At 31.6% G+C, this 16,004-nt stretch overlaps 1 protein-coding gene across 2 annotated transcripts in view; it reads right to left on the reverse strand.

Moving 5' to 3' along the window:
- LOC129807626 (ATP-binding cassette sub-family G member 1) overlaps nucleotides 1-7,562 on the reverse strand; it is a 33,659-nt gene extending 26,097 nt beyond the window's left edge. The window contains exons 1-2 of one of the 2 annotated variants that reach the window (XM_055857014.1): nucleotides 7,271-7,562; nucleotides 2,702-2,820 (exon numbers count right to left, since the gene is read on the reverse strand). In XM_055857014.1, coding sequence (XP_055712989.1) covers nucleotides 2,702-2,777 — 76 coding nt within the window. In that variant the 5' untranslated portion in view covers nucleotides 2,778-2,820; nucleotides 7,271-7,562. Of the gene's footprint in view, nucleotides 1-2,701; nucleotides 2,821-7,125 lie in introns of both variants that reach the window. The other variant, XM_055857015.1, reaches the window with a different exon arrangement.
- Between the last annotated feature and the right edge of the window lie 8,442 nt (nucleotides 7,563-16,004).

A 16,004-nucleotide genomic window follows, 5' to 3' on the forward strand; every position in this document is an offset into this window, starting at 1 on the left:
CTTCTTAGAAATTACAAGGGCCAACTCATTTTCTGTAATTTTTCAGAAGGAAACATGAAAGATTAAATTTTGTATAAGAAATTATTCAAGAGGTGAATAAGTGGCTCTAAAAGAGTGAACCGTGAGCGGCGATTGGCTAAATATTGTTGATCTAGGGCTAAAAATTAGAGCCTCAGTGGATCAGTTGGTAGACACTGGTAAAAATAAAAGGGTCACCGATGATTCTTTGAAAGGGTCACTGTTTTGACACCTTTTTAGCTCTGGAATAAACGAACAAAAACAATGAAAAAGTCATCTTTGATGTTGATAAATGTGTATACAAAATTTCAGAAGATTCAAGTGAACCTTTCAAAGGGTCAAATATGATCCATTTTTGTTGAAAAGGGTCAATTTGAGCCTTTTATTTTTACCAGTGGAGTAGTGTCTCTATGACTGTGAGGTCTCGGGTTCGAAACTCGGCAGCTGCAGATTTTTCAGCAGCCGTATCGAATTAGTCCAGTGAATAGTGAATGAATGAAAAGGTAATGCCTAATGCATTGACAATGAACCGCCTAAACATGAGAGGTTGGTACAGAAACGAGTTCGTCATAAAGAGATCTGTCGATACAAATACACATTCACTGCAACTGATCCAACCAAGGCTGGTCTTCCGCAATATAGAAACGGCACTGTGTGTGTACCTCAGGCATACAGAAGCCGAGATATGGGGCTGGAGGACCGCTTTGGGGGGTAAGATAGAATGGAGTAATGGGGAGTGCATAATGGGTCCAAATAACTGGCCTGGATGCAGGGGCACCGATAAAGGTTAAAGTCGACCCATAGACAAATCTTAATCTTAGGAATTGTATTTTAAACTAACGTAGCAAATTGCAAGATGAACGCAGGACATCAATGCCCTTTCCGGAAGCGTCAGTGAAAAGGGATCAATTCAGAGTCAAACTCCTCAGTTTTCCTTCTTCTTAGTAATCTTAGGGCTAAAACTTGACAATTCGGCATAATTTGGCAAGAAATTGACAGATTGGCAGATTGACGCGACGTCGGCAGATCGGCGCATTTTTTAAGAAATCGGCAGATCGGCACTACAGTGAACCGTGAGCGACAAAATTATCTTCCCCTTGTAATTATCTCAATTTAATGAAGGAAGAAAAACAATTTATTTTTTATAAATGTCGAAACTTTCTTAGTTTTACGTTTCAAAATATGTTTTTTTTTTTCTGAGTTACCTCTCTTTAATTTTATGTGATGGACAAATCTTCCCGGAATAAGAATGACGTAAAATGAACTTGCTTAAGTTTAGTCCTCTATTTCACAAACAAATGCGAACAATAGGGGAAGTCTTTCAGGCTTCGCACATAAGTACTCTAGTTTCGAACACTTCGTATTTTTTCCAAATTCGTTTGATGAATCTGATCTATTTTTTCAGAAAATGTGTGACTTAAGACTAGGTATTTAAATAGGGTAAGTGTGCCAAATTTCGGCATAGTTGCATGCAAACGTCAAAGTCTCAAGTTTGAAATGTAATATTTTAAATACAAAATGTTTTTTTTTATTCTTCCTTCTGAAAGACTGTTGCTTGGAATCTTGTAAAGAGTTTACCGTCTTTATTTACTCTAAAATCATTCTCAATACATTTTAAAATGAATAAAAATATAGACATAGCTTTGGTACCCTATTTCGGCCACCTTCATTCTCATAGTTCTTTGCCCTTCGGGAATTCTTCCAATATCTTTTTCACGTCATCTCGTTTATCGAAGCTACATTTTTTGTTATTATTTTGCATTGTACAATCTCTAGAGTACGTAAAATCTAAAAGTTCACGGAAATTCGAGGAACAAAAAAGGTGTCCGAAATTTGGCACACTTACCCTATATTCCCTTAAATAAGTCAGATTCATAAAAGGAATATGGGAAAAATATCAAATGTTTGAAACTATAATATGTGCGAAACTTGAAAAACTTCCCCTAAATCTATTTTGTATCCCTCCAAACAAATTACGCAAGCAATTAATAAATTGGTAAAATTAAAAAAAAAAATAATTCTAATAACGAAATTTAGTGACTTATACTAATTTATGTGAAAATTTATTATATTCTCTTTCTCAGTGCATTAAAATCTTAAAGTCGCAAAACAAAAACTAAGTTAGCCTTTGTAATTTACAAAGAGCGACATAATAATATTCAATCCATATTATTGTGTTAGATTTTTATATTCATTGTTCTTAATCTAGTCCCCGGCGAGTGGCCTTCAAAGTTGAAGCCAATTTCTTACTTTCACATACAAATTCGTAAGGGAATTTTTCTGCACTCGTGATCGTTATGTTAAATATTTAAAAAGTGAGAAGTTTTTCCGTATTATAAGTAACCTTTCCGTATGGAGGGATAAATATACTAAATTTTTGTTTAAATAAATTTTTTCCTTGGAGCACTGTGAGCTGAGTCCGAGATCAATTTAGGAATTGGCTTCAAATAGCTCCATATAAAAAGGCCACCTTGCCAGGCGCTTGTTCTTAATTATATAAAACTTTTGCCCATATAGACGTGCAATATTAATAAACTTATCTAGTAATTTACCTGATTAACCAAAGATTAAAAATTGAATGGATTTATCAAGTATTTAGTTAAATTCAGTGGAAAGGAAAAAAAATCTTTAAAAGCTTTTATTAAATATTAAATCAATTCAAGCTAATTAAATATTAACTTACCTTTCTGTCTGGGGATAGAAACTGAATATTTAAGATCTTCAAAGATAATATCGACAGATTCTCTGCACTGTGACATTTTTAATCCAAAGATATGGATTCACAACCTCCAAATGAAGCCACTACAAAAGACGCAAAAATGGAGAAAAAGGAAATAAATAAATATCAAGTAGTACGGAAATATACAGACAAGAAATGATAAAAATTCGTCAAAAAAATGTTAATAAATTCCGTGTGTCAAATTATATTAAACTATCAACGTCATTGAGCTCTAAAAAGTATTCTTCAAGATAACAATATACTTTTTTCTAAAATATTAATTTTGAGTTTTACTTCTATAAATTTAAATCTTGATGGTGATAATGTCTACAGCCGTCTACACAGAGTATTACTCTCTAACAGCGGCCAACGGTCTCTTTTCTGTCACTCACCGTCTTCAACCCAATTTTCATGAGACACTGAATAAATCAATATGGTATCGATTAAATCACTAAATAATGCACAAGCTGAGGTTGTCATTGAACTTATTAAATATTACCAGTAAAGTTGGTGTAAAAGAGAAATGTGCGTGTTCTTAGTTGTCCACCGAAATCCATGACACTTTCCATTCTTTTTTTCTATTAGCTCGATGTAAAACCTCATTTTTTTTAAATCTAACACAAAGATTTCTTATGCAACATTGTTGATCTTGTAAGCCTCAACAAATTCATCACAGTTGCACAATATTTCATTTTTTTTCCTTCGTGTAAGACTCATAAATTTCCCATCGCATTTTTCAAGTTCAATAGCAAATGAAAGGCAGGGTTTTCCAACACTTCTCTCTCCATTATTGTACAACAATTTGCTTGTTATGCTTTAAAATGCCTCATAGGAATATTATTTATGTGTGATTTTCCAATACAAAAGTAACAGAAAACAAATCATCTGACTGAGATAAGAGAAATATCTGAAGTTTTTTAAGCGAAGGAATGTTGGAATTCATAGACTGTTTCTTTGCCATTAGTACTAATTAGAATGAAAGTGTTAATGTTGAAGGCATCAACTTGATTGAAATGTTTGCAAAAGCACTGGGAATATTTATGTAAAAATTTAATAAACACCAGACGATGCCAATTTCTTAAGAATATCTTTCTAATAATATTTATTTTAGAACTAAAGAAACGGTTTATGGCTGATAACTTCGCAATTAAATAAAAATAAAGAAAGTTTTATGATTGTTAAAATTTCATGTAGGTATAGGGCACTTTTACTCCTTCACTGAGAAAAAAGGGGGTGCGATTAACTTTTTCTCCTGGTAACTTTAACTCTTTTTAGGTGTAAAAAAATATTAACATTTTTTAATGTTAATTTTACATCTTTTTAAGGGTAAAATTAACATGAAAAAGGGTAACTTTAATCCATAATACACCTAAAAAGCATAATATTTACACCTATTTCGGATCAATAATGTATTGTAAAATTAACATTTCCGGAATGTTATTTTAACTTTTTCGGATTTCTCTCAGTGATTAGAACATTTTTTTTTGTTTGAATATTATAGGAATAAGTAGGAGAAATCTTTGAGGCTTCGAACACTTCATATTTCTCTCATATTCTTTTAATGAATCTGACCTATTTTTTCAGGAAATGTGTAACATAAGACTTAGAACATTAAATTAATATGAGAAAAATATGAAGTGTTTGAAGTCGGAGTATGTGCAAAACCTGAAGGCCTTCCCCTATACATTTTGAATAGTTGTATATTTTTAGATAGACAATACCCTAAAAAAACAAACCAGAAATTTAGATTAAATATACAATTTATAATCATTTTGCAAAAGAGTAAAAAACTTTAAATTGCGTGAGACACCCCACGTCCCCCTACCAAAGAGTCAAAAACCTTTGCTGCTCAGGAAATTTTATTTAAAACAGGCTTTAGTTGCAATGCACATTAATCTCATAGAAAGATATGACATTGAAATACTGAGAGCGAAAGTTTGCTATAAAGTTGTTTTTCAGGGATTAAATAAAATTGATTTTCAACTAATTTTAGCAGATGTGATCTCTGACTACAAAAAGACAAATCTACTGCAATGAAAAACAAGAACAAAAATGCTTCAAGTATAAGATTCGCAGAAAACAAATTATTTAATACACATTTTCATTTTGGGGTGTTTGAAAGATATTTTTGGATAAAATATTCCTCAAAGGCCTATTTAGGGTAAAGTGGTACAAGTTGGACAATGAATGATACAATTTGGACAGGGATTTTTGTCTAGATAAATTTAGTACTTCATTTTTTTTATTTGTATATTTTAAATGCTTTAGTTTTATAATTTGGTTCCTTATGCTTAAAAACAAATTTTGTACTGTATTTATCAAGGAAAAAGCCATGTCCAACTTGTACCGGCGAATTGTCCAACTTGTAACACTAATTCCAAACACTTTACCCTACACGAGAGTATTGTAACTCGAAATCTCCCTTTCGAAATAGTAATCCTCTAATGAGCTTTACCCCGGAAAATTGCCTATTTTTCGGTGTATAAAATCCCCTAGAGAAAATTAATGCTTGTAACTACTTAATCAAAAACTTAAGATATTTCTGTAAAGTTAATGAGTGTTTTAGCATAAAATGGTATGATAAAGAGAGTTTCGTTCAAAAAATTTACTTCTCAAACTTGTAACTCACGGACTTATCAAATAGTTGCGATAGTTTTCTCTTTAATTTTTAAATTAAACAGAAAATATTATTAACCTCTTATTTTATCCGAGACACACTTGGAAGTATAAACCGGAGAGCATTGAAACGTGATATATTTCGAAATATCCACCAAGGACAACGGCCAATTTAAGCTATTGTAATTCGAAATTCGAAATGTACTCTACTAAAACTATGTAAGGGCATTCTAATATCGTATTCTTATATCCAAATACCCTGGTCTATATTAACATTCATAATATTTAAATACTAAATAAATCATTAAATTCAATTAAATCCATATCATTTTAGATTCTATTCTCAAGAGAAAAGTTGAAAAAAAATATTTCCCAAATTTTAAATAAAGTTTTTGAGAAGTAAAACTTTCAAAAAAATTATTAAAAGAAATTCATAAAAACACATAAAGACTTTATAAATCTAAGTATTGATTTCAAGTAATTTTATCCCTAACTCTTGGACTCTATTTTATTTGTAAATAGTTTTCTTTTTAAATTATTCAATTTATTTGACAAAATAAATGAATTTATTCGACAAAATAATAAAAAGTTATTTTGAAACATTTCTCTTAACATTTAACGACTTTACAATTCCGGAATATTTTTGAGCATATCTTATAAAATTGAAAAACAGGAGGCAGAGTTCGTATATTTATGAAAATAATTAAAATATCGTAAAATGCCTGAAATGGCCAGTAAGTGTTCTAAAATATTTCGTTCTCAATAAAAGTTTTTTTTCTTCCAATAAAACCATATAAAACAAACTTTTTTATATGGCTTACGATTTACGCAATATTCCTCCCAAGAACACGCGTTTTTCTTTGACAAAATGGGCATTGTGTACTGTTGTCATTAACAAAATTCTAAATTCTTCAAGTTCGTCTCAGAAAAAAAATCCATTTTAATGAATTCATCGTAATCGAATAATTACCATTTGACTTTAGTGTTATCTGGAATTATTTTCATTTTGTTTTAGTCAAAATACTGATATTTTTAGAGGATTGGCTTATCTTTGTTTCTTCGCAAAATAACTGTTTGCAGACAAAATATACTTTGTAGTGCATTAACCATATTTGATTACAAACAAATTATGCAAAATAAACTTTTCTAATTATCAAAGAAAGCTTTTAACCACTCAGGATTCCAAAATATTTCGGATTTATGTAACATTAGTCGCTTCAGTAAGGAATTTATGAATGGTTCTTTAAGCCAAAGTTTTGCTAAGGGATGTAACTACCTCACATAATATTAAATACTCTTCAGAAAACTGTCAGGTAGATTAAATAACTAATTAACAACATCATTTTTTAAGTTTTCTTTTTCAAATGATAATTTAAATACTCATCAAAATAGGAGAGAAAAACATAAGATAAAAAGATGATCACATTCAATTGGAAATTCTATAGGGAAAGGCTTTCAAGCTTCGAACATATTTTGGCTTCAAACACTTCATATTTTTCCCATATTTGTTTAATGAATTGGACTAATGGCAATATACTTTAATAGCCAGTTTTAAGTCACACATTTCTTGAAAAAAATTAGGTCAGATTAATTAAAGGATTACGGGAAAAATAACAAATGTTCGAATCCAAAGTGTAGGCGGAAACCTGAAAGCCTTCCCCTACTGAATGATTAATTTGTATTTTTATATCAATTTTATTGTTAACTTATGCAATTACTGATCATTCAAGTTTAATAAATCCCCTGATCATTTTCTGAGAAGAATCTGTCACCTGTCTTTTTTAGCACGAGACACTCATTGATTTTTTTTTCCTAACCGACACGTTTTGCTTCTCACAATTCACCTAAACTCAATCGATAATTAATTCATAAATGGATCGATTAATTGTAATATTAGCTGTCAGTGAATCACTTTACCTAGCAAATGGGCAGAAAAGTATTTTTTAATTGATAAAATTTAATGTTGAGCACTCAATCAATGGCACTGTCACACGACAATAAAGCATATTGTGAAATTGAGGCACTTTGCAGGATGATTGCACTTGGGTATCAACGAAGGCACAATTGTTCCTCTAGAATAGTCCGCATAATTCTTCAAGAGTGCGCAAGTTTTGGAGGCACATGCAAACACAACTAAACACAACGGAAAACGCAAAACGACTGACCAAGCTTCGTGAGTTGTTCAAGCCAGAACGTGTTGCGTTGTACTGAGAAGAAATGTATAGTAAGAAATAGCCGGTCGTTCCAATCTTCATATTAATCTCAATCCCCGCACACTCCACTCAATTTGGCGGGATCAGCACAAAATGCGAGAGATGCTTGAAGGAGGAATTTGGTTGATCATATTCCTCAGGCGATCACGTGAAGATGCTCCATGATCGACGTTTACACATAAAATGCGCATAGTTTTTTTTTCTCTTCTATCTTATTTTTGCGCTAAATTCACGTTTTATGCTTCACGTTTATAAACTAGTCTTATCAACTTTGTACTCTCACTCTCTAGTCGCTCTAGTCCTATCGAATAATTTTCTAAAGTATTCCTGAACAATAAAAAAGTCACTGGACTAAATAGAAACATCAAGAACATTTCTTATTGCATTTCTTAATTCCCGCGATAAAGTCAGTCCAATGGTCTATGATCCCATTTCACCAAACTAAACAATTATTGCATTTCTGTGATATGAAAGAGAAAATATTAGCAATTTCTCTTTATCAATTGAGGAGCAAAAATAGAGGCCCTCAATTGTTATAGACACACTCAGCAGAAAAATCACTATCTCCAAGACATACTGACATACACTTTCTGCATAATTGGCTTTTTGCAAATACATAGTAATAACTGATAAGGTTTGTCAAATGCAGATGCCAGTTTCCTGCTTTGCAAATATTTAACACCCAGGAATATGATAAGGGCCTCACGAGGTGGGGGAGAATACTTGGAAAAACAAGAATAACACGCTTGCAGAATTTTGTCCATACATATGGAAAAGTTTCAAGGCAAGACCAAGTAGTTAAGTGCGGTGTACTGCATAATTAATTTCACAAAACTTGGTGCAAATTGCAAATTTTTAAGTTTATTTGCCAACAGAAAGATCGTTACAACTGAGGGGTAAAATTTAGGACACTCAAGTTAAGTAAATCTCAGACTATGATGCATATATCCGGAGTACACTGAGAGAAATCCGAAAAAGTTAAAATAACATTCCGGAAATGTTTATTTTACCCTGCACTATTGATCCGAAATCGGTGTAAATATTATGCTCTTTAGGTGTATTAGGGGTTAAAGTTACGTCTTTTCATGTTAAATTTTACCTATAAGAAGGTGTAAAATTAGCATAAAAATGTTGATATATTTTTACACTTAAAAAGTGTTAAAGTTATGAAGAAAAAAAAGTTAATCGCACCCCGGTTTTTTTCTCAGTGTATATAAGCGCTATAGATATAGCATTTGTTGTAATGAACATTGCAGAAGTTACAATGTGGCATTTCCAATATTCCAAAAGAGATAAACACTTTTGCCAAATACGATCTCCCAAGGTTTAGCCCTAGACATACTTACAGCTTAAGCCAGAGACGGCTTATTAATGGGAAAACTAGTGTAAATGTAATTTAATCATTATTTTAGATTAGAATTGCGTTAATCCGTAAGCTTCTTCAGCACATTAGGGTCCAAGTAAACTCAGGTTAATATTCAACCTCGACAATATTCAACCTGTAAAATTTGGTAGTTAATTATCAGCGCAATTATCCACCACTGAAGGCTTAAGATCATGGTTAAGAAATTCTTTGTATAAATTTCCAGTACCTATTTGATTCTTTGACACTAAATTTTACGGGTTAAATATTCTCGAGGATCAGCCTGAGTCTACTTCGGACTTCAAGATTAAGTATTTAAGAACAAATTATCCATTAGGGGAAGGCTTTGAGGATTTTATACACTCTGGCTGCGAACACTTCTTATTTTCCCCATATTCTTTAACGAATCTGACCTATGGCAATATACTAGTATTTTTCTCTTTTAGTTCATTTCCTGAAAAATTAAGGTCAGATTTATTGAAAGAATATGGAAAAAATATGAAGTATTCGAAGGCAGAGTGTGTACGAAGTCTGGAAGCATTCTTCTTCAAAAGCAGTATAAATACTTCTATTTAGGATTTCGAGATTCTCGAAAACTATAATTTTTTAGTCTCAAAACAATATTACAAAAAGCGTTTTTAAGTGAATAGGGTTTAAACTAGTTTCTGCTAGTTTCGCGTCTCAAATTAAATTTCAAAACTGAGACTAACTCCAGCAGAATATGGTACATGTTCTTTAAAGGAGCTTCTCAGTGACTGTCGCCTAATGGCGTTATGTACTGTGGACACTTAAGACTTAAGCCAAGAAAAGGCATAACGTAATTATAATCAAAATAATTACTATTAGATTACATTTCTATCAGTTCTCTCCACTCTCCAGTCATCTCTCTGCTTAAGCCGTCTCTCGGCTTAAGTCGTAAGTGTGTCCAGCACATTAGTTGCATCCTGTGATTTTGGTGTATAGCACGTAATGCGATCTTAAAGACCTAAAGTTTAGCCATATAACTTCTCTAATTTTTTTATATCAAAACTTTTAGGAAAATTGGAAAAAATAGTTCAGGATTAGATATTAAGAGCTAATGATCCACTACATTTTCAAAAACCACTAAAATTGCTTATTATTTAAGATTTTGAGACATTTGAAAACTGGGCTGAACCTCCAGTCCGAAACCCGTATAACTGACTTCACTCTTGGTACTGTGTTCTATTTAGTTCATTCTCTATGGAATTCTCTCCTGAATTATATGCTTGTGTTTATCTTTTTAAAATGTAGTTATTTATTTGTTCATTTTGGATTACTGGGGCTTATATCAGAATTAAAAATGTTTAGTAACTTTTAAGATCACTCTTTTATACATGTCCCTGGGAAAGAAAGAAATGTTCTTAGACTCTATTTGAATATAAACTGCAATAAGTTCCTAATAGTATATCAGGGAATGTATCCAATTCATTGTTTAATTTTATTCTGTGAATTTGATTTTTATCATAATAATATAGCATAAGACATGAGACCTTTGAAACATTATATTGGAATGTTTGAATATTGGCGAAGAAATTCGTGACCATATCACTAGAAGACTCTTATAGATTATGAAACAAAGTACCTGAGATATCTTAGGATAAAGATTCTTAAAAAAAATTGGGAAAATCAATTTATCAAACTTGTTTAATTAAAAAAAAGCATTTTATTGTAAGATTTTGTACTATGAAACATATTTTCTTTATAATGAGGGCTCAAAGATGACTTTCCTACACTGAGAGAAATCCTAAATAGTCAAAATAACATTCCTGAATTGTTAATTTTACCCTGCAGTATTGATCCAAAATCGGTGTAAATATTGCCCTTTTTGGGTGTATTTGGGGTTAAAATTACCCTTTTTCATGTTAATTTTACCCTTAAAAAGGTGTAAAATTAACATTAAAAAATGTTGTAACATTAAAAAGTGTTAAATTTATGAGGAAAAAAGGTTAATCGCATCCTCTTTTTTTTCTCAGTGTAGAGTAAACGAAACAATATCCAAATCTCTTCAATCGTCCCACTTGTAGACTGATCAGCGCGATTACCGCGATCTTAGAATTAGGGGAAACTGGGGCACCACCAAACATGGGGTAGCACCAAACAGTGCGATTTTTTAATCAGATATTCGACTTCAGAGAACACATAGAAATTTATAGGCATTATAGGGATGCTTGTCCACTGAAGAAATGATCGAGATAGTCCAAGTAGTTTAGAAATAAAAATTAGTGTTTGGTGCTGTCCCGTGTTTAGTGGTGCCCCAGTTTCCCCTATATGCCAAAAATTCAAATTTCTTTATTTTTCGAAAATCCGAACTTAAGCGAAGGAAAAAGTATTACCAGCCAATAAGTCAATATTTATTTACTCATTTCGGTTGAAACTGAGTATCATGAGTCATGGAAAAACCACTAAAATATTGTTTTTGTGATTAGCTACATTTTTCTGACCGTTATTATGATTATTTCTTAATTTTCAATTGAAGTTTGAGATCGAACTAGATAATATCGAAAAAACTAAGACTGGTTGAACAATTTATACTGATTCTACTTTTACATATACAAAGGAATTCGATAAAATAAATATTTGCTATTTTGAAGATCTTATTGTAGCGATAAAATTCAAAATCATTTCCGTTCTTTGCGAATGATTGAGTTTTATTTTAACCACCTTTTTATTGTTGATATAACTTGCAAAAAAGTGCGTTCTTCCATGAAATTGATCAAATTGGTCTCGAAACTCGTTTTGGATCGTGAGGTTATGGCCCAAACAAAAAGAACATTAGTGGTATGTTAGCAAGAGTTAAAGTACATGTTTTGTGACCTTGTTCATCTGAAAGGTGTTTGAAAGAACAACTTTTTATTTCAACTAATGCTGCCCTACAAGAAGCCACAACATGTTAATGATTTATGGTTTTATGAGATGAGGAAGTGATTAGTGATCAGTGATCACTCACAAAAATTAAATTTTCTATTTCAACTTTTGCATTGTTCAAACTTGCATAGGAAATTAGGAAGCTACATATGTTGCGTTTAGCATTGGTATATAAGGTCTGAAAAATACAAAAATACAAAATAAAAACAAATTGTTAAATGGTGAAACACGTAGTTTTCTCTGAAGCACAATTATTCATTTCAGTGATTTTTTTTGGGTGAAATTTCGCAAGGAGAGCTTCATGTAGGAGATCATTAAAATTTTTGGAAAAAAAAGAGATTGATCATTGTTCTACTTGAAGGCCGCAAAGACAAAGGCAAAATGGTACGTAATTCAATTTGGTATATTATATTCATTTTCACTGTACAACCTGGAAATTTTTACGAAATGCCCAATACCTGGTAATTTTTCTGTCTTTCCACTCTTCCAGCAAAAGTGCAAGTTGTGGCAGAAAAAGCGTCAAATTGAGCAAATAGTCGCAACATAATTCATGCTTTTCGCGAAGGAAAAACCTGTTGGCTATAGCCACAAAAGCTCTAGACACCCAAAATTGAAAGATGACCTCGCGTCTAATGCTAGTCAATTGGGTTTCTGCAATTATCTTACGAGCGCTATGCTCGAAAAATTGCCCAATTGCTTACACAACTATCGCCTCGACCGCATGTTCTTCGCTTTTAGCTCGAAAGAAAGGCCATTTGACGATGGTGCAAGGTGCATATTTCTATGGCACTCATGTCTTGAGATGCTTCCTTGTTTGAACGTCTTATCGACATAAGTGCACATATTTACCCCGTAGATTTTATCAAATTCAAAGACATGATCATCCAAAGCACTCAATATCGATTGCCACCTGACTAATTGCACCTAATTGATAAATCTTGCCAATAATTGAAGATGAATTTTAATGTAAATGCAACAGGCACTTGAAAAGGGATTTCCGTAAACAATAGATACTGAATAAATAAAATATAGACATTCTCAATTAATCAGGAAAACGTCCGTTATCGATGTTTAAACAATGCATAATTTATAGAGTTATGGCTGTCTGATTTATTCAAATAAAAAGTCAATTAGTAAATGTTTCAGAATATTCAAAATCAAGCTAAGATTTTTTTTAATAATATTTATTAAGGAAATTTACAAGTTTTTCTTTCACAGAAAATTGAATCCATAAAATAAAGAAAAAAATTAATTATTGAATTGGGCAATATAGTAAAATTGTGAAGGTCGTGTTTAGATCATTCAAAGATCCAAGAACTAACACAAACATTTCAGACAAAAATGATATAAAAGTCTTAAAATAAGAATATTCAGAGACTGTAATAGTGGCGAATATTTATTAAATCGTATATTAACATCTCAAAAAATTACAGGTTTAATAAGAATTGAAGTAATAAATATCGTAAATATTATATGAGAATCATGTATTATGAATCACGTATTAAAGTTGTAAAACATAAGAACTTTTTAAAGATTGTAAAATAAACCGTCCCTGAACTAGCGAAAACACGCATTATTTTTATTCGAGGCGCCATTAGTTAATATTTTACTTTGATATTCATGATATAAGCATTAGTCATTCTCAAGGGATAGCCAAGAAACACAAATTAATCTCTAATTCTAAATACGCGTGGAGAGAAGATTAGTTCTTCACTCAATATACAAAATTGTATTATAATTCATATACTCGTACTATGGGGGCTACATTGACATATGATTTTTCGCATATTTCTGAAGGAAGCTGGACTTTACAATTATTTCACATAGTTTCACAATTATTTTGTACAGCTAAATTTATTACATTAAAGCCCAGTTTCTTATAAAAATATGAGAAAAATTGTATATCAATGTAGCTCCACAGCTCTAAGTAGCCCCACCTCTCTCAATAATACTGCAAATACTATAAAGATTTTATAATAAATAACTTTATCATGATACAAAAACTATAAGAACTCAGATAATACTGACTGTCTGCAAGAAATATTATAAAATCAATTAAGTAAAGAGTTCAAAAATTATAAGAGTACTACTATTGTAAAATCGTATATTATTCAGAAACCTCACGTAAATCGGAAAAACTTATAAGACTTAAGTCTTAAGACTTAAGACTTAAGCCGAGTTAAGCTTAATCAAAATAATGATTTGACTAAATTTCCATCAGTTTCCCACCTAAACCATTTCTCTGGTTAAGCCGAACAACGAATTAGTCAGAAACTGTTGGAAATGTAATCTGAACATTATTTTGATTATAATTACGTTAAGCCTTCTCTCAGCTTTAGTCGTAAGTACTTCCAGCACACAACGACCTTAGTAGACTCAGTCTGATCCCCGAGAATACTTATCCTGTAAAATTTAGCAGTAAAGTGATTTTATACAAAGCACTTCTGATGGATGATCCTAAGCCCAGTGTATGTCAGGTTGGGATAAATCTTCATTAATTAATTTTATATACTAAAAAAAGCATAAAATAGCATTGCAATCATGCAGTTTGTAAGAACTTTACACAAATTCTAAAAAAATCACACTAAATGTCGTAAAAAAATTATACGAGTATCGTTTGCGAATTACAATTACTTTAAATATAGTCATTCGAGGATAGTTGGAACAGTGCAGTGGGAGATATGGACCACTTCGCGTCCTGCTTACACCCTATGCACGATCTCCACCTCATTTGGTCTATTTGTGCCCTTCAACATTCTAATAAAAACCCCAAATTACAGCTTTCTACCTTTAAAATTGTACGAGAAAATTGAAATTGAATTTTTTGGATGTCTGAAAAATGGCCAAAAATTTTTATTTCGACATAAGAATACGTGTATTCGGGGATTGAGGAGAGATGGAACTTAATAGTTTTGCCAACACTTCCGGTGTGAATTTTGGTCAATTATCTTCAAAATCCTTTCAAGTCAATCTTAGAAATTATTTTCCCTAAATTTCTAGTAAGACTGACTTGATACACTCAGCGAAATGGCCATCGAAGTATATGAGCCACATATTCCACAAAATAAATCATTTATATATACTGAAAAAATAAAATAAACTCCAATAAATTCAATGAAATAGTGTTCATGTCTAAAATCACTTCCCTCCTATTCTAAATTATTATAATAAACTATAAATATTTTGCTAAAATTAGGGGTGTTCCACCTCACCCGCACTTTTTTTGAGTACCTTAAAATGCAATATTTTAAATCCTATTTTTCGAATTGACTATTTTCATCTAGGCTTTTCTAATATTATCTTAAATTTAGAGTCTTCAAATGATAAACCAGTGAGATTCGTCTTTGTCTCGCATTCAAAACGTATCCGCAATATTGAATATAAAAAGGTGTTCCATCTCTCCTCGAATGATTATACTAATATTGCAAAATTAAAAACCAGGACAATTTGTGTTAAAATCCTTTACTAACAAGGACTGGGTTTTTTAAAAACAGTTTGAAAAAAATTCATAAATATCATAGAAATAGTAAATTCAGCGTTTGATAAAAAAAAATCAAAATCGTTAAGAAAAATAAGATCACGAGAGGTGTTTGCAGATTCTAAAAAAATCGTATTAAGACCATTACACGGGCTTCACACATAAGCCCCATTGTAATTTTTTAACTAGCAATATTATTTTTTTAGAAATGTTTACTTAGTATTTATAGAAATTGATTTATTTTTGAAAAATCATTGCTAATACATGGCATGTTCTTTATAAAATCGAAACTTTCGGGAACTAGGTTGAACCTATAGCTTTACCACCTAATGATGCTATTCCAATGAAAAATCAACATGTTTTTTTTAGCACTGTCCTGTTCTCAAGTGCTTCTGCATTATGGACTCTTCTTTGTGTTGGTTCCTGTCTTGACTGTTTTCCCAGTGCTCACCGTGTTCTAAAACCGCAATACAGTCGTGACAGGCATCAACACAAAGAGAAATCGATAACGTAGAAGCACTTAAGAGCAATAAGGTTCTAAAAAAACATTTTCATTTTTAACTATAAAGCTCAAAATTAATGGTAAAGGTTCAGATAAGGGAAATTTATGCAGGTAACCTGTAATACTTGATCCTGAACTCGCAGGTTTGTCGAAGTCTTTACTGACAATTTTTACGGAATAAATATTCTTGAGATTTTCTCAAAATTCTA

Source organism: Phlebotomus papatasi, chromosome 3, assembly GCF_024763615.1.
Source record: "Phlebotomus papatasi isolate M1 chromosome 3, Ppap_2.1, whole genome shotgun sequence".
Lineage (NCBI taxonomy): Eukaryota > Metazoa > Arthropoda > Insecta > Diptera > Psychodidae > Phlebotomus > Phlebotomus papatasi.